General features: G+C 49.0%; 1 protein-coding gene across 3 annotated transcripts in view; it reads right to left on the reverse strand.

Annotated features, from left to right (window-relative positions):
- Positions 1 to 6256: 6256 nt before the first annotated feature.
- The window catches only part of RBPMS (RNA binding protein, mRNA processing factor), a 192332-nt gene continuing 179059 nt past the window's right edge, over positions 6257 to 19529 (reverse strand). For all 3 annotated transcript variants that reach the window (XM_082608851.1, XM_082608852.1, XM_082608848.1), the window contains 2 exons: positions 13690 to 13791; positions 6257 to 7855 (listed from right to left, as the gene is read on the reverse strand). In XM_082608851.1, coding sequence (XP_082464977.1) covers positions 13746 to 13791 — 46 coding nt within the window. In that variant the 3' untranslated portion in view covers positions 6257 to 7855; positions 13690 to 13745. The remainder of the gene's footprint in view (positions 7856 to 13689; positions 13792 to 19529) is intronic.

A 19529-nucleotide genomic window follows, 5' to 3' on the forward strand; every position in this document is an offset into this window, starting at 1 on the left:
TTTAATCCACTCTGATTTAATTTTTGTGAGTGGTGTAAGTTAGGGGTCTAGTTTCATACTTGTACATGTGAATGTCCAGTTTTCCCATCACCATTTAGCTGTGGGCTTATCATATATGTCCTTTATTATGTTAATATATGTTCCTTCTGTACCTAATTTGTTAAGAGTGTTTTATCATGAATGGATGTTGAATTTTTTGGAAAGGTTTTTCTGCATCTTTTGAGATGATCATATGATTTTTTTCTTTCATTCTATTAATGTGACATACCAAATTGATTTATGTATGTTGAACCATTCTTGCATCCCAAGGATAAATCTTACTTGATGATGGTGAATGATCTTTTTAATGTACTGCTGAATTCAGTTTGCTAGTATTTTATTGAGAAGTTTTGCATCTATATTCATCAGGGATACGGACCTTTAGTTTTCTCTTCTGGTAGTGTCCTTTTTTGGCTTTGATATTAGGGTAATGCTAGCCTTATAAAATGAGTTTAGGAATGTTCCCTCCTCTTCAGTTTTTTGGAAGAGTTTGAGAAGGATTGGCATGAACTCTTCTTCAAATGTTTGGTGAAGTTCCCCTGTGAAGCCATCTGGGCCTGGGCTTTTCTTGGAAGATTTTTTTTTTTAATTTATTTATTTGGCTACACCGGGTCTTAGTTGCAGTGTGTGGGATCTTTAATTGCAGCATGTGGGATCTAGTTCTCTGACCAGGGATCAAACCTGGGCCCCCTGCATTGGGAGCACAGAGTCTTAGCCACTGGACCACCAGGGAAGTCCCTGTTGGAAGATTTTTGATTACTGATTGTTTCTAGCAATTAGTATTTTCAGAATTTCTGTTTCTTCTGATTTGGTCTTGGTAGGTTATATGTTTAATAATTTTTCCATTTCTTCTAGGTTGTCTGGTTTGTTGTATATAGTTGTTCATAGTAGCTGTTTATGATTCTTTGTGTATCACTTGTAATGTCTCCTTTTTCGTTTATAGTTTTGTTGATTTGGATCCTCTCTTTTCCTTAGTGTAGCTAGAGGTTTATCAGTTTTGTTTATCTCTTCAAAAAACCAACTGTTAGTTTGGTTAATCCTTTCTACTGTTTTTCTGTTTTATTTATTTCTGTTCTAGTCTTTTTTATTTCCTTCCTTCTGCTAACTTTGGGCTCAGTTTGTTCTTTTTCTGTTTCCTAAAGGTGTAGAGTTAAGTTAAACAACGAGATTTTTCTTGTTTCCTAATGTAGGTGTTTATTGCTATGAACTTCCTTCTTTGAACTGCTTTTGCTGTATTCCATAAGTTTTGGTGTGTTGTGTTTCCATTTTCATTTGTCTCAAGATACTTTAAAATTTCTCCTTTAATTTCACTTTTGATCCACTGGTTGTTCAGATGAGCATTATTTAATTTTCATATGTTCAAGAATTTTCCAGTTTTCCTCCTTTTATTATTTCTAGTTTCATCCCATCTGGCTGGAGAAGATACTTGGTATGATTTCAGTCTTTTTGAATTTGCTAATAAGACTTGTTTTGTGGCCTGACATATGGTCTATCATAGAATATATTCCATGTGTGCTTGAGAAGAATGCCTATTCTGTTGTTGGTTAGAATGTTCTGTACAGTTGACCTTTGAAAAACATGGGGGATAGCGGTGTGGAAGCCCCACACAGTCAAAATTCTGCATGTAACTTTACAGTTGGCCCTTGTATCTGTGGTTTCAACCAACCATGAATTGTGTAGTACTGTAGTGTGTATTTATTGAAAAAAAAATCCACATATACGTGGACCCATGCAGTTCAAGAGTCAACTGTATATGTCTATTAGGTACATTTAGTCTCTAGTGTTGTTCAAATCCTGTTTCCTTACTGATCCTCTGTCTGGATGATCTGTCTATTGTAGAGAGTGGGATATTAAAGTCCCCAACTATTATTTTATTGCAGGTTATTTCTCCTTTTAGCTCTATTAGTTTTTGCTTATATATTTGGGTGCTCTGATTGGGTGCATAAATATTTACAATTGTTATGTATTCTTTTTTGTTGTTGTTTTTTGGCTGTGCCGCATGGCTTGCAGGATCTTAGGTCCCTGACCAGGGATTGAATCTGGGTCCTGGCAGTGAAAGCACCAGGTCCTAACCACAGGACTGCCAGGGAATTTCCAACAATTGTTATATATTCTTGATTGATTGATCCTTTTATCATTATATAATGACCTTCTTTGTCTCTTTTTACCATTCTTAAAGTCTATTTTGTCTTACGTAAGTATAGCTATGCCTGCTTTTCTGTTGAATACCATTTGCCTGAAATATCTTATTCCCTTGGCTCTCAGTCTGTGTCTTTAAAGCTAAAGTGAGTCTCCAGTAGGCAGCATATCATTGGATCTTGTTTTTTTAATCCATTCACCAGTTCTGGGTATTTTGATTGGAGGGTTTAATCCACTTATGTTTAAAGTAATTATTGTTAGGTGAGGACTTTACTGTTTCCATTTTGTTAATTGTTTTCTGGCTGTTTTGACATGTGGGGAGGGATATAGTCTTTGTGGAAAATTGTGATAGGAACCCAGTTGTGTTTGAGGGTTGTAATAAAAAGAAAGAAGTTCTTTACTAGTTCTTCTGGGCACCTAGAAATATATCCATCAGAAATTCAAGTTAAAGTCAAAGTCATGTTCTCACCTCTGCCTGTTTCTGCTGGGTCTGTGGCCTGTTTAACAGAAGGAAGTTGGAGTGGGCGTGTCTGGGTGTGTTAAAAGTTTAAGACGGTCTGTAGTGCATTTGATCTATAATTCATCACCATAAGCCGAGGCTTTTAGGGGATAGCTAAAAGAAATATATTTGAGCCCAAAAGTGTAAAAACTGACATTTGACTGTTGCTGTTACATCCTGTAAGTGTGGCGAGATGATGGTGGGACTCGGGGGACGGAGCAGTACTTGATACGTGTGGAGCAGTCTCAGCGAGAAGGCAGTGCAGCCACTTCCCGTTCCACTGTTCGTAGCAAGGGCACTGCAGACATGCAGCCCTTGGTTCTCTTGTGAGCTGACTGAAATCACTAGCAGAAAAAACGTTTTGGATGTGGGAATAGGGCATTTGGCTTTATGAGTTCCCCAGTTCATATCGGTTAATAATGGTTTTCTGAGGCATAGAAAATGAGACTTGGTTCCCCTCTTCCTCCTAGCTACTGCTTTTACTTGCAAAAATGATTTATTTATGGGGAAGATGATTTTGTTTTTTTTAAGGTTTTATTGACTGTTCTTAACAAGCTGGGTCCAGCACTGTTGCTGTGTAGCGAAGCTGGGGTGCTGTGTGTGGACAGTGTGATGACCTGTATCATGTGTTGCTGCCCTCGGGGCTTCACGTAGGACAGTCCATCCTCTCCTCGGGTGTATTTTTTGGGCTTGTTCTGAGAGACTAGATGTTCTGTGGGGAGCAGAGGGTGGGGGAGGCCCAAGGACCTCTTGGAAACCACTTCTCAGATGAACCGGACTTTGGAACCCCTGTCCCTGTCCTGTGAGCGTCAGGTTGAACGAGCACTTGGGAAACACAGCTAGAATAGGCCCTGGCATTGTGCTGTCGACCTTCCTCCTGGCCATAGTTCAGAAAGCAAAAGCATATTTTCCTTCACAATGGGATTTCCATTAGAGACATGCTGGTGCTCTCGGGCGAAGTGGCAAGGCTGCTGCCATGGGCCCTTTGGACAGTTAGGCCTGTAGCACTTGTCCAGCTCTCCTGGTTTGGAGATGGGCCAGCACGTTCCTGTGACTCAAACCATGTGATCTCAAGACCCTGTGAGAACCCAGTGACTTTCAGCCACCCAGAACTTTGCAGGGGTTAAAGGACGTTCAGTGCAGACTTACCTTAATTTTTTAAAAAAATAAGTGAAAACACGGAAGGACGCTAATAGGAGAGTCTGCTGTAAATCATAGCCTGACCTTGGCAGGATCAGCTTCAGAAACACCAAAGTCAGGTTTACCTTGCACTTGACTGTCACGAGATTTTGAACTTTCCTGTGCTCTAGTTTTAGGGAAAAAGTGCTCTTCTGTCCAGGTAAATATTTTAACCTGAGCATCATTTCCTGTTCCATGTAGGTGTATCCTTTTGCTCAGAAGAGAAGTTTGGGTTTAATTTAATCTAGCCTAATTAAATTTCTAATGTATTGTTAATTAGCATGGTGAGAGCGTTTCACTTCAAATGAGAGATCGGTGTGAGCAGTGGGGAGTGGAAGGCTTCCCTGGGTCTTGATTTATGGGCATGTTGTTACGGTTTGTGGGCACAGGGCCCTTTCCCCTCATAAAGCAGGGAAGTGTGGTTTGTACTGTGGAAGCCCTGGTGAAGCAGCACCTGAGGAAGGTGAGGAAGGTTTCTCACGGCATATTGGCATCTGGGGGCTTGGGGTGGTTAGAGCCAGGCCAGTCTAGGGGAGTTGGGTACCATCCGGGACGCTCTGCAGCAGCAGACAGAGCTTCACTGTGGCAGTTAAATGTTTTCCTGTTTAGAGGGCCGTATCAAGTTAGCTGACTCCGCATGGCTTTTCAGCATCACAGTCATGAGTTTTGGTGTAGGCGTTTTGAGGACCAACATTTCAGATAACACATCACTAGTAACACACTCTTCTGCCTTCTCAGAATGTTGTCGTTATTTGATGTCATGAGGAGGTGTGATAGAACAGGGATGACAGTGGAAGAGTGAGAGAGCGCCTGCGTGCTGAAAATTCTCTTCACACTGGGTAAGAATGCACTTTCCACCTAACAGTTGGACGTCCCAGTGATAGATGGGGGATACAGTAGGAAGTCTGCTTGTACTCCTTGAGCTAAGCATGCCTTGCCCAAAGCACTCAGAAATAACTAGTTGATTCCTATATGTCACCGTGACACAGACACCGAGAGTTCTTGGGGTGTCTAGCCATGCTTCCTCTCCTATGAAAGTAGGTCTGGACATATATTCAGGTACTGGGAATTTGAAGCCTTTATGTATGATTGTACTGTAACTTTCATTTTGCAAGTTTTAATTTGTAATTTTGTTATAGAGGTAGAAGGCATAGTACTTAATTTCAGTACTTAATGCCAGTTTTATGACATTAGTCCTGTGTTCTAAGCAGCACATCTCCCCTCCCAATGGAGGGTTTACTTGGTAACAACGGATGGCTTAGTTATCATCTTGCTGGATTCTGCAGACTGGGACGTTATGCACAGAAGTAAGAGGGAACAGACAGGCCTGCCCTTATCGCAAATTCCCATTCCAGTGTTTGTGCTCAGTGGAGTGACACAAGATGAAGCTCGTGTTCAAGTGGGGTTGTGTCTGGAGCTCACGCTAGACAGGTAGGTACTGTCCAGACTTGTCACTTGCACAGCGGTGGTGACCCAGGCACTCACTCATCCACCCCAAGGCCCCTTGTGCAAAAACCCATGGCAGTGACCGTGTTCAGCCCTTCCGGGGGAGGCGCCCTCAGTTTCTAGGCTGTGTGGCTCGTCTCTGGTGCCTTGGAGTTGGGAGGTCCCAGATGGGCCGAAGGCAAAGCACATCATCAAGCCTGTTCCAAAGCCATGATCCCAGAGCCACGTCAGATGTGGCCTGCAGAGCCCGGGCAGGGCGGCAGAGCTGTGTGGTCGTTTTCCGCCTTCATCCCTGGCTCCAGGGTACTGGAAGGCTGTGACTGCGACCCACGTTTGGTGGCTGGTCTTCTCAAAGGAACGTGAGATCCAAACCACAGAACCAATAACGTCAGTGCCCAGTGAGACTAATAGTTGCTCGTGGTGGTTGCTGTTAGTTGGAATTGAGTGCTATGGCCCCGTCCCCCTTTTGGGGGAAGAGGAGTTGGTGAGAATGTGTTTATATAAAGCACTTTATGGTCTTGGCTATCAAGGCCTGGCTTCTCACTTAATAGAATATATTTTCTTACTCTAGGTCCGTAGAAAACCACAAATACAGATTTCAGATAGGCCTGAGCTAAAGCTTTGTAGCCTGAGGAGGATGTGGGGTCTGCTGAGTGCAGTAAAAGGCATCAGGAAAAGTGTGTGAATCTCCCTGGCGACCCTCCTGTGGGTCGGGAGGCTCTGCTCAAGGCCGCTGCGTCTGTCAGTTAGCAGGCGCCCCCAGTAGAGCCTTTGCATGGGTGGTCCAGGCTCTCCCATCCCTGCCCCTTTCTTCTCTTAGCCCCTCTGTCCTGGGCTCAAGGGCCAATGCTTAGCTCTGTCCAGACCTGAAAATGGGAGCAAAAACGCCGCTCCCTGGTCTGCAGTGTGGAGGCGCTGGGTTGGTCTTACAAAAAGGAATATGGCAAGCAGTGGTGTGATAGCTGGAAGTAGCACTTTATTCTTAAAAATGACAATAGAAAAGTACCTTTAAACAGTTTATAAAAGCATAATAGACTGTGTGGAAGTTGCTGTTTTCCTTAGAAACAAGAGTACAGAACTGTCACCACGAACCAGGTGGCGATGAAGGCCTAAGCAGGGTGTGGCAGGGACGTTCCTTCCTGTCATTTATTGTGAGGGTGAGCGCCCCTCACCCCTGGCTCCTTTCGTTTTTTTTTTTTTTTGTGATGACCTTTTAAAAGCTTCTTGATCTCTTTACTTCTGATGGAAAATAATGAAACTAGAAAACCTGACACCAACAATGTATATAGTCATTAAAACATCGAAATCTTCAGCACAACGTGAGCAGATCAGTAAGAAAGCTTGTGGTCATGTTTAGCTATATCAGCAGTTAAAAATTCTTAGGTCAATATATTTTTACACCCGGCTTTTCTCCAAGGGGGAGAGTGAGCTGTCACAGACTCTGGAAGTGTCTGCTTACCACGCAAGACTGACCCGGGATTTGGCGTAGTCTTGAAGCAAGCTGACGAGTACTCATTCCAGACGCCACTGGTTGCGCACCTCTCCCTGGGCCGATGGGGCAGGTAGTGTCACGGTGAGCACACGGGGTTCAAGATCATGTTTTAAGTGGTGTGTCTGGCCTGCTGCTGCCAAGGCTCAGGAACACCAGCTCAGTTCAACCCATGTTTTTTGCAAAATCACTTGGGAGATGGGAGCTGCCCACTGCAGCCAGGTGGGCTGGGCAAAGGCAGCTGCCTGCTGGGCCAGGGCTGGCCTCCCCAGCCAAGGCTTCCCCTTAGACTCAGCACGTTCACTGGGGGAGTCGCGCGTCAGCTGGGTGCACACAGGAGCGTGCTGGAGAAAAACATAAGAATTTTGGCAAAACCCACCACTCGGCCCACAGTTTGTATGGTTACCTCGGGAGCTGCCGGGCTTTTCTAAGGGTGCACTCTGGTAAGGAATAGGCACCAAGTAAAGGCTGCTTTGCCCAGCTGGGAACCTGCCGCCGTTAAGATCGAATCTCCTGGAGGCTTTGATTGTCTTGCAGGGTGTCCTACTAGACCTGGGAGTAAACCCCGAGCACTGCGCTAGCGGTTTTAACATCTAATGCTGCGTTACACATGGACCCTGGACTCAGGCCAGGGAAACAGATTTCTATACATTCACCATATGATTCTGGAAATTCTGATAATATTTTAAAACATGCCTTAAACATGCAGCTTCTTTTAGAGGAAGAAAATAGATATTATAAATTACAAGCATTCAAAAGTCAAGCATAAAATCTGTGATCCAACCCAGTGTAAGATCATCCATCCTGTCATACTTAAAATGTTTGGTATAAAAATACTCACTCTTTTGATTTTATCGTTGACATCTTTTATGTTTCATTCGAAAATATCTCCAAACTGTACAGAAATGGCAGACCATGCGTTCACAAATAACACACTATTTCTTACAATTATACAGTGTAAAAGAGTAAAACATTTTTATTGTATTTTTTTCTTCGAGAAAAACAGATGTGTGATAGAGGCTGTGGCAGAGTCTTGAAGGGACCAAAACTGGGCGGGTTCCAGCCTGAAACAGAAAGAAAGCGTGTAAGGGCAGTGGGTCTCACAAGCGCGCGGTCCTCCTCTGAGCCGCGCGGCTGTCTGGGGACACCAGTGTGTAGAAGCCACGGCTCAGAGACTCCTGGTGATTCCCTACAACGGCGCATGTGTACACCTTTCTGTAAACACGGAATACCCTCACTGACCCTCCAGGTGAAGGCCACTCACAGACGCTCAGTGGTCTCGCTTTACAAACACGGGGAGTGAGTATTTAATTTCTGTTTATCTTTCTCTTACTAGAATCTTTTCAAGCCCTCCCTCCCCTGCAAGGAACACTCATATTTGTTTTGCTTCGTGGCAGAATAAAGGGCCTTCGGACGATCATCTAGACTTTGTCCCTGGCAGACCCCCGCCCTGGTGCCAGGAGTTTCTTAAACACGTCTCGGCTCCTTTGTGGTCTGGATTTACTCACTTACGTGAAGGCTGCATTGGAGGTGTTCTGCTCTTACTTTGTCACTCATTTTACTTTCATCTCTCCAACCCCTTGTTTTCTTGCCATCTTACCAACAGGTCAGACTCACATAAACCTGTGATTGCCGGAAAGGTAGACGTAATCAGCATATACTACTAGAATTTTGTAGGCGGGAGGAGGCCGTCCTTGCTGTTAACAACTCCTGTCCTGCCTTGAGTTAAACTCTCTCAGACACAGCTAATTGGACGATCCTCATGAACACTCCTCTCCCACCCAGATCCGTCCAGTGCCAGCTGGATCTAAACTATGTCCCAGTAAATATTGTCAGAGCCTAGTTTTTGGATGACAGTACAAATGGGTAAAACTAATGAGCCACAAGTCAGAAGACCAAATACAATAACCACAAACCTGTGGCTCATGGAAAACTCCATGGGGAGAAGCTAGGACGCTTCTGTCAGGCGTAGGGATCGGGACGTCCAGAACCTCTTCTCTGAAGTTAGGTTAACACTTACCTGTCTCTTCAGCTTGTTGTAACTATTAGTCCTCACCTATCATTTAGTTATGATTATAGAGAGGATAACGAGTGTCCCCTTCAGTTTAGAAATGTTCCCAACTCGAGCTCTGGGAGCCAGGTCCCCACGTCCTCCCTTCAGTTTCTCCGAGTTCTCTGCAACAGGATTTGTCCAGCAGGAGACGGTCACCTCCTTTAGGAAGATTCCTTTGCTTCCCCTGGTGCCCAGCACAGTAGCGGGGATCAGCGCCCCCCAGACTCACTCAGTGCCGGAGGAACCGAAGTGGGCCAGGACCCTTCACTCCCCATCTTTGGTGCGGGTCACATGTACTGTGACACCCAGCAGAAGGACCCCCCCCCCCGTCGTGAAAGCTACATCTCTTCTCCCGCCTGATTCCTACCCAGCAGGGGGTGGGGCACCAGGACCCCCGATCCAGCCCAGGTGTGCATGGCCTGAAGCAGGCCCGGGTGGGTGGCAGGAATGCACGTGCCCAGGGTTATGGGGGTCACAGGGCCAGGCCTGGTCTTTGGTGCTGTAGCAGCTGACGTTCTGTAATGAACTCACGAGCCTCAGTCCCCACGAGCGTCTGATCTGCGGCCCTCTGGCTGCCAAAGGGGCCTCCCCCACCTGCCAGTCTCTGTCCGTCCACGGAGGAGGGAAACAGGCTTTGGGGACCCGGGGACAAGGCCAGCTTCCTTTCTCCACAGTCTTGGCTTGTCAGGCCTGGAATGACAAGTCCCACGTCATTCCAAACTTGACTCCATGCCAGCAACCCAAGCCATGGATGCCGTCGATTCCAGGAAACCAGTGCCGAGGAACAGCAGTTCCCACTTCGGAACAACTCACAGGGGACAGCAGCGGGCAGCCCGTAGGCTCTGGGAACTTGAGGGGCCTCTCACAGAGCACAGGCTTGGAGAGGGCGGCCGATGGCCTTCAGGGACTGTGCGAGCAGGGGAACCTTCCAGGGGCGCCCACTAGTTTAGGAAGGACGAAGCCGCTGCAGTCTCTTACAGCCCCTGGCTCGGTGGGGCAGGGCCTGCCTGCCTCGTCTAGGTCTGCTCGCTTCTCGGGAGCTCAAAGGCCACCTTCAGGCAAGTGCACGTCGCCAGCTCTGGCCCCTTTCCAGTTCCACCGCCAGCTCCCGGGCAGTTCTCCCCACTCCCATCAGCTCTGCCCTGGGCGTTTCTGCCACGACCTCAAAGGCAACGCATCTCTACCGAGACTCACCACTTGGCCTTCACACGGCTGCGTCCCAGACACGCCCTGCTCTCTCAGGTCACTCTGACACCACCATCACCGGGACGTGTTTCCACTAGACTCTTCATTTTGCTTTGGGCAGTAAGGTGACAATTCCTAAAGCACCTCCCGCTACCTCGCTCAGATCTCCGCTGCCTCCCCAAGACCCTCAAAACCTCGATCAAAATCCATTTTCCACAAGACCACACAGTCATTCTTACGTCCCCCGCTTCTGTTACTGTATGTTCCGCATATACAAACCCTACTATCTTTCAAAAATCAGTTTAAGCACCACTTCCTCCAGCCTTTCCTGATCCCTTCAGGCTACAGGGCTTTCTCATCTCCTGGCTGGAGCTCTCACTGGCCAGGCCACTTACTTCCACAAGGATTACTTCCCTCCCTGAGACCATCTCCACCATCCTCTACGCCAGACACAGTCACTTGCATGTAGCAAAAATGCAGACACCTGGACTCCAGGACAAATGAAACGGGAACGATGGGCTATTAATGCCCAGGCTAGGCTGAGAGCCAGAACACTGTGCCTGGGGCCCACGTGGGGCTCCACACACCGGCCCTAACAGGGCCTCTACAGAAAGCTGACGCGGGGACTGGGAAGGCGCCCCCAGCTTTCCGAGGCGATAAGCAACACACCCGACTTCAGGGTCCCCTTCCTGGGCCCCTGAGCAGGAAGAAAGATGGACGGGGCTGGTTAATCTAAGGCTGCGTAGAAAGTCGGGTCTTTTGAAGTGAAAGAGAACAGGGAGGGAAGAAACAAAGAAAGGGGTGAGAGTCGATAATTTCCTGCGCTTTTCCGCTTTTCCATAACTGTGTTGGGTAAATGCAATTCTCACATGGGAAAAGAATGCGTCCGCATTGCCATAGATGTTCCAGACTGAATAGAAGGTCAAAATGTGGCTATTTCAATCCCTGTAAACAAGGAAAGGGGTTTAGCTAGGAACGGAGTTCAAACCTTGGAATGTATTAACAAGGACATTTTAAACAGAAAGCAAAGACATCCGGGAACACAGAGCACCATGGGGGGTGGGAGAGAGTCAGGCTCTGTTTACAGAGCAGACTCTCCTCACAGAACCTTTCCGGAAAGGGGGTCAACTATGACATGCATGTGATGGGATAAACAAGGGAAGAAAATGTATATAGAATCTTGTCTGAAGCGGGTCACAACTGTCTGAATTTGAAGACAATGGAGAATGTCTCCCTGTGTCTTAAGGAATATTACACAATTCTAAACCAGTTCGTTTCAGCTGTCCTTGATGGAGAAGATCACGGCGTGTCCCTCAGTGCTTGGGGACAGCTGCCGATGGGTATGGGTCATGGTGCCGGCTGCCCTGTGGGGCTGCGGGTGGCCAACGCCGAGACCCACAGGAGAGGCTGCTCTTCCCTGAGGCAGCTTGGCAGGTTGGTAAGTTAGTGTTGATCCAAGCGCCTTGTGAGTGTCTTCTCCCAGCAAGAAGAAAATCCTCTTTCTGTTTTCCCCCAATCCATTTGTATCTATACTTGACCTATTTACTAATGATTTCTTCCCCAAGAGTTTTTCTAACATTTATTCATTTTTACTAAAAGTCAGGTAAGAGGTATTCCCTTCCATACTAATCCCAACATCATATGACTAAGGTTTTTAATAAGAGTGGTTTAGTTTTCATTTTATACCTGTCAGCTTGACTTTTAAAAAATCAAATGCTGGTACTAATTTGTAACACAAAGACTAACATTTTAAAAGGTTCACAGTCTATAGAGTCTCCAGGGAACAGTCATCTGTGGTCAGAAACTCCTCCCTATTCTAAAGATACATGCCCTGCACCAGCGCACCACTGGCCATGGACACGAGCTCACGCTGGCTGCCCCCGCTGTGGCCCTGGGTGGACGCCAGCCCTCACCCTCAGGAGGCCCGCCCCTGGGGCCAGAGATCCTCCCTGCTCACAGGCCAGGCCTACGTCTGCAGCGCTGTCTGACTTCAGAGCCGGGGAGGGGAAAGCCTCCTCCACACACTTGTAACCGATGGTGGCCTGGGACTGGTAAGCCCCACTGTGAACACGGCTGGCGCTGAAGACGCTGTCCACGCGGGCCACCCAGCACCGAGCCCCGGTCCTCCTCCCCCTTGTCACCAGGCCCTTCTGCTGTCTGCAGAGTCACCACACGCTCCAGCTGCTGCTGCTGCTTCCTGACGGGGCTCATCTGCTTGTGCCCAAATTACTGAGATCTGGGCTGATTTACTGCACTAAAACAAATGAAAAAACAAAAAAAGCTAAACCTGCTTCTAAAAAAATTGTATGGGTGGCTTCTAATTGGTCCTTAAATTTCCCCAGAGGAAGAGAGAAAGCAAAGCAAGAGCTTGTCTTTTTAAACAGTTTTACTGAGTGGTAATATCCATAAGAATACTGTGGGCACTTCTGTTAAGGACCATGAGAAAAGGAAAACCTGATCGATTAGAAGACTGTAGAACTAGTGAGATATCTCTTGGCTGCCCTGTGTGATGTGGAAAACTCTCTACCTGTTGGTCAGTTTCGTTAGTGTGAGAAACAGACGTCAGTGGGAAAAAAAGACCCCAAGCACCTGATGCTGGCTTCCCAACCAGGCAGGGTGGGCAGGCTGCACGCGCCCACTACGCGCGCCTCGGGGGGGCACTGAGCACGAGATTACTTATGCCCCAAATGTGGTAATGACCTCCTAGGCCCAACTGCCTGGTTCTCTGCCCTTAGCAGGAATCTTGTTCTCTTTATGACTCATCTTTTCTTTATAGGCCCCTCGCAGGGATGAAATCTGCCACCTTATTTGGGCTGGGACATAACTGCTGCTGGCCTGCCCCTGGCATTCCTGCTGTTCTAGGTCAAGCTTTCCAAAGAGACTGGAAGCCCCACATGTGCCCAGCAGGCAGGTCGCCTCCTAGAACCCTGCTGCACAACTGTTCTGAGACCACACTTACTGCTAGAAGTGAAAGAACTGAGCAGTGACAGCTGGTAGCGACAGAGAAGACGGACACATCACCAAAATCTTCACCACTAGGAAAGCCCCGCAGTTTAGAGGAGTCCAGTTAGACTCCATTATAATTCAGTCATGCCCAGGGGCAGTCGCCCTGTTTCTGAAGAGGCTCATCAGAATGTCTCCAAGTCATCAAGAAAGGGCTGCACTATATATTCAGTGTAACTGGATTAATAGATCAAAAGGAATATACATACTACATCTGAAGATTTCCACCAAAATGGTTAATTAAAAAAGAAAAGGCTTAGAGCTTCAAGGGAAAAACTTCATTCATATATATGTTCCCTTTGATGGAATATCTCATACCCGTTTGCTGCTGGATGAGAGGTGTTGACAGCCTCACCCAGCAAGGCTGTGAGGACCCAGCTCCGGGTGACGCGCTCTGAGAGCCCGCAGAGCTCACCTGCTACCCTGGGACGACTTCCCCTCAGCAGGCGGCAGCTGGAGGAGACGAGTGCACGCCGATCCCGAGCACCCACGCCAGCAGGTCTCAACCCAGAGCGCCCAGCACAGCCCCCGGAGGGGCCCCACCCACAGGGGATGCTGGTGGGATGGTCCTGACCACACCACTCCACGCGGTCGTGCCCTGCCCAGGACACGCTGCTTCTTGAGAGGAACCGTTCAGCCTCTGAGCTTGGAACTCACCAGCGCGCTCCAGTTTTGTAGAACAGCTCGAGAACAGTAGCCACTTGAAGATTGCGTTAATACCCACAAGACACATTGCAGCCACCATCACACACCTGGAACCTGGGGTGGAGAAAGAGATCGGCCATTAACACCCACAGTGACAGCAAGCCCGGCTGCCGGCTTCCCCGGGCCTGTTCCGAGGGCCAAGAGCTGCGAGGCAAAGGCACCAGCACCCAAGGCCTCCACTGCTGAGCTTGAGGACAAGCTCCAACTAGGCGTGCCACGAAGAGCTCTCACTGGGACGTGGTGCAGCCAGTGGGAGGCGGCTCTCGGGGGCCGGGGTGCCCGGCAGCAGAGGGTGGCTCCCAGGGACTCCCTGGCAGCAAGCCCAGTGGGGAGGGCACCTGGAGAAAAGCGTGCGCCTTCAGGAGCACCAGGGCATAAGCCCCCCGGGGGCAGACAGGCAGGGCCTCTGCACACACGTCCCCCGGGACTAGACAGGAAAGGCACGGGATCTGAGGGCCCCCCAAGAGGAGCCCGAAACCTAACCAACTCCAGGGGCCGCCCCAGACCCCAGGGACAACTCTGGTCAGCCCAAGGCCACAGAAGCAACTCTCCAGGAGAACCCTGTGCTGTGATGTGCACCAATGAACTCGACTTTGCTCCGAGCACCTACTAGGAAACAAAAACCAAAAGCTAACGCTTGTGAACACACCCTGCTATTCCCAGTGTCTGAGAATTCTGAGACAGGAAGAGGCAGACACTCAGTGAGCAACACATTTTAAATATTCTTCCCGCAGGCATGGCTGCCTCCGAGCTGCCTGGTTTCATCAAGAATTCCTGGGGCTTCCCTGGTGGTGCAGTGGTTGAGAGTCCGCCTGCTGATGCAGGGGACACGGGTTCGTGCCCCTATCCCGGAAGATCCCACATGCCGCGCAGCGGCTGGGCCCGCGAGCCATGGCCGCGGAGCCTGTGTGTCTGGAGCCTGTGCTCCGCAACGGGAGAGGCCACGACAGTGAGAGGCCCACGTACCGCAAAAAAAAAAAAAAAAAAAAAAAGAATTCCTGGCGCTGAGGAAGGAAGGCCTTCGCCCAGCACATGGACACCGGTGCCCGATTCCCCGCTAACGTTCCTCAAGTCTTAAGCACCGCTCTCCTTCCCGGGACAGAGAGCCTGCTTCTGGCGCACAGGGCTTTGTGGACAGGCGCGCACGATGTGCTGTGGAAAGCTGCCCCGGGATGCTGCGGGGAGACCATGCCCTGCGCTCAGACGGCCTCCGGGGTGATGCGGCAGGCTGAAGGAAAAGATTGCCTTCCCAGGGCATCTCTCTTCCCAGAGTCAGGAAAAAAAAAAAAGTTTTCCCCAGAATTTCACTATAAAAACATTGAAAGATGAGTAGATGTGATTCTAGTCTCCTGGTAGAAGTTGGGTTGAGGACAGAAAAATAAATGTTCACCCCTGGAAACAAAGCCTATCATCTGACCCAAGTTTCCCCGGCCGTGTCCACACTTGCCGGGCACAGGCAAGGCGGGAGGGAGGGCCTGCCTGCAGACCCAGGGTGCCTCCCGGGGCGGCCAGACCAAGGCTGCCTTTTTAGGATGCCTGTCGTTTAGGAAATCACACTGATGACCAGATTCCCCTCAGCCTCTGGGCTGAAGCTAGCCGGGAGGACTGAGGACTGGTGGGTTAGGAGGCCTGGGACCCTGGCTTCTCGGCCCGGGTTCTGGGAGCCCAGGGATTTATCAGCAAAGCCGCTCTTTGCAGTTACTGTATCAACAACACTTGTCCGCACACCGGGCTCACCGGGTGGGCAGAGAGAACACGTGGGCCAGAGTCTGCTTTGCAGAGACCCCGGGAGAGGACTCCCCAAAGAACACAAAACACCAAGGGGAGCCCCAACGCGTTCACTTTAACTTTACAGCGAGCACGCCGGCCTTCTGAACCTCTCCTCTCAGCCACGCAGAGAGCTGATGGCAATGGACGGTTGGCTCCTGCAGGTGGCCCTGCCCTGCAGTCCCTGCCCTGCGACTGTGCAAATGCCAAGGCTCAATGTCCTGATCTTAACATGCGGCCGCGATCTGTGACCCTCCTCCAGGGGCCGGGCAGGCAGCTCCCTGGTGCACGTGCTCGGGGGCCTCCATGCCTCAGCCCGACTCGCAGAACAGACCGTGGGTGAGGGGGGGCCACAGCTGACTGCACTGGGCTTGTGGTACGGCAAGTGCTAGGAGGTGGTTAGCAGAAAGCTGGAAGGGACGCCACCACCCCAGTGCTCGGCAGGAGGCAGGTTCTCAGGCCCATCCCTACTTTCTGACTCACACAGGAAGCAAAACAGACCCCAGGGCTCAGGGTGAGGGAATCAGAAGCAGGGCACGCGGAGACCCCTCTCAGGGAAGGGCTCATCCACTCGGGCCGCCGGGCACCTTCTGCCAGCGCTGCCTTCAAGCCCCACCCAGCTCAAGCCTGTTCACTTGGATGTAGCAAAAGGGAGGCAAGAAGAAGAGGAACAGAGACGTTAACCTGTTCCCTAAGCTTGAGTAACGTGAGGTCTGTTCTGGAAAAAGAACCCCATATAAATCTGGGAGAGCTTTCATCTCTGCTCCCGTGTGTAAAGGAAGCCCCTGCTGACCCCTCGCATTTGCCCTCTTTCCTTGATTTGCGTTTTTCCATTAGCCCGTCTCACCACCTGGCCTCCTGTTTATTTTAGTATTTTATTACTCTTCTTTCTCCCTGTTACAGAATGTCAGCTCCACCAAGTCAAGGGTTTTGTCTGCTTCTGTCCACTGTTGCATATGCAACACCCAGAACAGTACCTTATATCCCGCAGATGGTCACTGAATCTGTATTGTGTCAACGGACTTACGTGTGACTGAAAGACCTTGGTTCACAGAAGAAAAGGGAAGGACCCTGGGGCCTCTTCTAGGCAGAAGGCAGAGGTGACCGCATGAAGCCACAGCAGCTGTCTGGGCTTCCATGAAGACTCTGCCCTTGCCTCCCTGCTAAGCTCTTAAGTTTTGCCTGGACATCCAGCAGCTGGGGCTCTCCGGATCGTGGCCGCATCCCCAAGGCACTTGTGCTCACAGCCAAAGACAGACTGGGCCATTCCTCCCCAAAACTAAACAAAAGGAACAAACAGGTTCAAATTCTTATCCCTTGCCATGTTCTCCTTTAATTCGGTGAGGTTGTACCTACATGTGCTTATAATTTCTGTGCTGTGGTCTTGATCCCCGGCCCAGGAAATGTCATGAGTTCTTTAAGCACACCCTCCCAGATCCACTCCAACTCTCATTCTTTCTCCCCTCTTTTTTCTGATTTAACTACATTTGGATACCCAACCAGGAAAACTGCATAACCCTTACTCCTTGTAAGGAGAGACTACAGAGTTGCTCATGCTTTTCTATCCTCAACCCATCTGGGAAATTGATCACTGCCGATCGTTATTGTGTTTTCTGGGGTTCTCGGCCACATGGCTGAACCATTAGCAAAACTCTGTAGTGATGTGCACACGTTGTAACCAGACTGAATGCCATCTGTCAAGCAAGATGCTGAACAAATTAAAACGTAACACCCACCCCTCTGAAGACCACCCTTCTGGTGGTCTTACTTATGCCGCTGATGGCAGTCCACACACACATCCACCTCCTTTGGAGCATCCTGGACAATAATTCTCCTTTCTCTTTAAAATGTGTGTCCATGGCTCTTGCCCCTTAGAACTGAAGCTCTTCGGGGGCACAGGCCTAGTTTCACACTTTTTTTTTGTGGTACGTGGGCCTCTCACTGTTGTGGCCTCCCCCGTTGCGGAGCACAGGCTCCAGACGCACAGGCTCAGTGGCCATGGTTCACGGGCCCAGCCGCTCCGCGGTGTGTGGGATCTTCCCAGACCGGGACACGAACCTGTGTCCCCTGCATCGGCAGGCGGACTCTCAACCACTGCGCCACCAGGGAAGCCCTCACATTTTTATGTCTACCATATAGTAGATAAATAACACATTTATTTAAAGAATAAGGAGCTTGTTTACTTTTCTAGTCACTGATTTCCCTTTAGAAACAAGCGCTCAGAGTGGGTCAATTAAAAATCCCTGAAGGCCCTCTGGGAGAACAGGCCTGGAATGTTCAGGATCCAGAAGGAGGCAGCCCTGACGTTCCACACATCAGAAGTGACGCCGGTCTGCATACAGGTCCTTATGTCTGTATACCAGATGTCACTCCTGCTCCTATTCTGGTGCCATCTTTCCAGGGGGGAAGAAAGCCCCTTCCAATGAGTACAGGAAGGCCATGTGGGCCAGTGGTTCCATTGGTGGCACGTACCCTTCACTTGCCCTTTTCTGGAGACTCATCTTGCTCTAAAGTGTTTGTTATTTCATCAGCACCACTGTTTTCAGTTCTAACTTACGTTTCCTTAAGATTACTCAGCCTGGATTATTAGCTGCCTTGGAAAGGACTTGATCCAAGAGACGAGAAGGAGCCTGGGTAATGGAGCCATACTGAGCTGGTCTAACTTCAGGCGGGATGGGAGACCGCAGTCCCGACCCCAAGTGCAGTGTAATGAGTTCAGTGATCAAACTACCTCCTCTCCCCCACTCCCTTCAGACCCCAAGGAAGGGGCCTGGCCCACGGCCCAAGTTTATCTCAGAACAGTGATGCACCCACAGGAGACATTACATCTTTACGCAGATCCTACAGTGTTTCAGAAGCCATACTTCCAGGGCAGTGGGGAGCCACTGCCGGCCCTTCTCTGGTAGCCACGCCGCCTCTAGATCTCTGGGGAATGGAGCTAGATCTCTTCGACTGCTTACCAATCCTGCCTTCTCTTTCCTTGGGCCCTAGGCCACCACCATCTTCTGCCAACAGGAACTGCCAAAATCTTACTCAGCTTTCCTACAGCATCGGACGCTGCAGACCAGGCAGCTCAACACTGCCCTCCCCGGGTGCCGTGCCGCCCGTCCCTGGTCACTCGTCACTCTCAACAAGCTGACCCCTTGCATCCAGGAGAGCCCCCAGGTTCTGTGTCCCACCGACCTCACCTCCGATTTCATTCATTTCCTCAACTATCAGCTTCTGCGAAAAACGCCAGATCTACATTTCACCCCATGAACTCTTTCATGAGCTTCAGAATTTCTGGTTTTCTTATCCTAGACACCTCTAGGTGAATACCCACCAGCCTCCGAAAATTAAGAGATAAACAGTGTCACAGAGAGGTACCTGGGAACAGTGCCTTTTGGAGCTGTATAACGTGACAGCGCTAGACCAGTGTCATCCAGTAACGGAGAAGGTTCCCACACAACAAATGCCTAAGGCTTTTCGGAACAAAGAAACAATGGCTGGGGATATATAAATTAAATTTAAAAAATAATTATGGGCATATGGATAAGGAGCATGGACTTAAAGGGACTCCAGAATATACCTCAAAAGCTTAAAATTTATATTTTCAGGGAGAAAAAAGTCACCCTTAAATAGCAAACTAAGATTTCACAAAATAGTAAAACATTTAAAGAACATTTTAGGTGTCTATCACGGACGGCTGACTTCATCCTTCTAAGAAAGGACATTTAAAACACAACTCACTAATATTACCATTTCATTTTAAAAGAGGAGAACAATTTCAGAATAAGGGACAAATACAAGTAGCTTTAAGGTGACTACTGGTCCAAGGGTTATACATATGGGTGCCCCTGGTTTAGGTTCTGGATTAGAGGTGAAGGCACGGTTTCCCAAGGTGTGTGCTATGTAAAACATTAGTCTCCTAAGATTGGGTGAGAAAAGGGTTTCCTGGTCTCAGATAAGTTTGAGAAATACTGCATCCTAGAGTTTCCTAATCTTCAAGATTCACGATGCTCATATTGTTATAAAGGCCCTGAGAA

The sequence above is a fragment of the Mesoplodon mirus genome, assembly GCF_964341445.2.
Source record: "Mesoplodon mirus genome assembly, chromosome: 20".
In the NCBI taxonomy this organism is placed as follows: Eukaryota; Metazoa; Chordata; class Mammalia; order Artiodactyla; family Ziphiidae; genus Mesoplodon; species Mesoplodon mirus.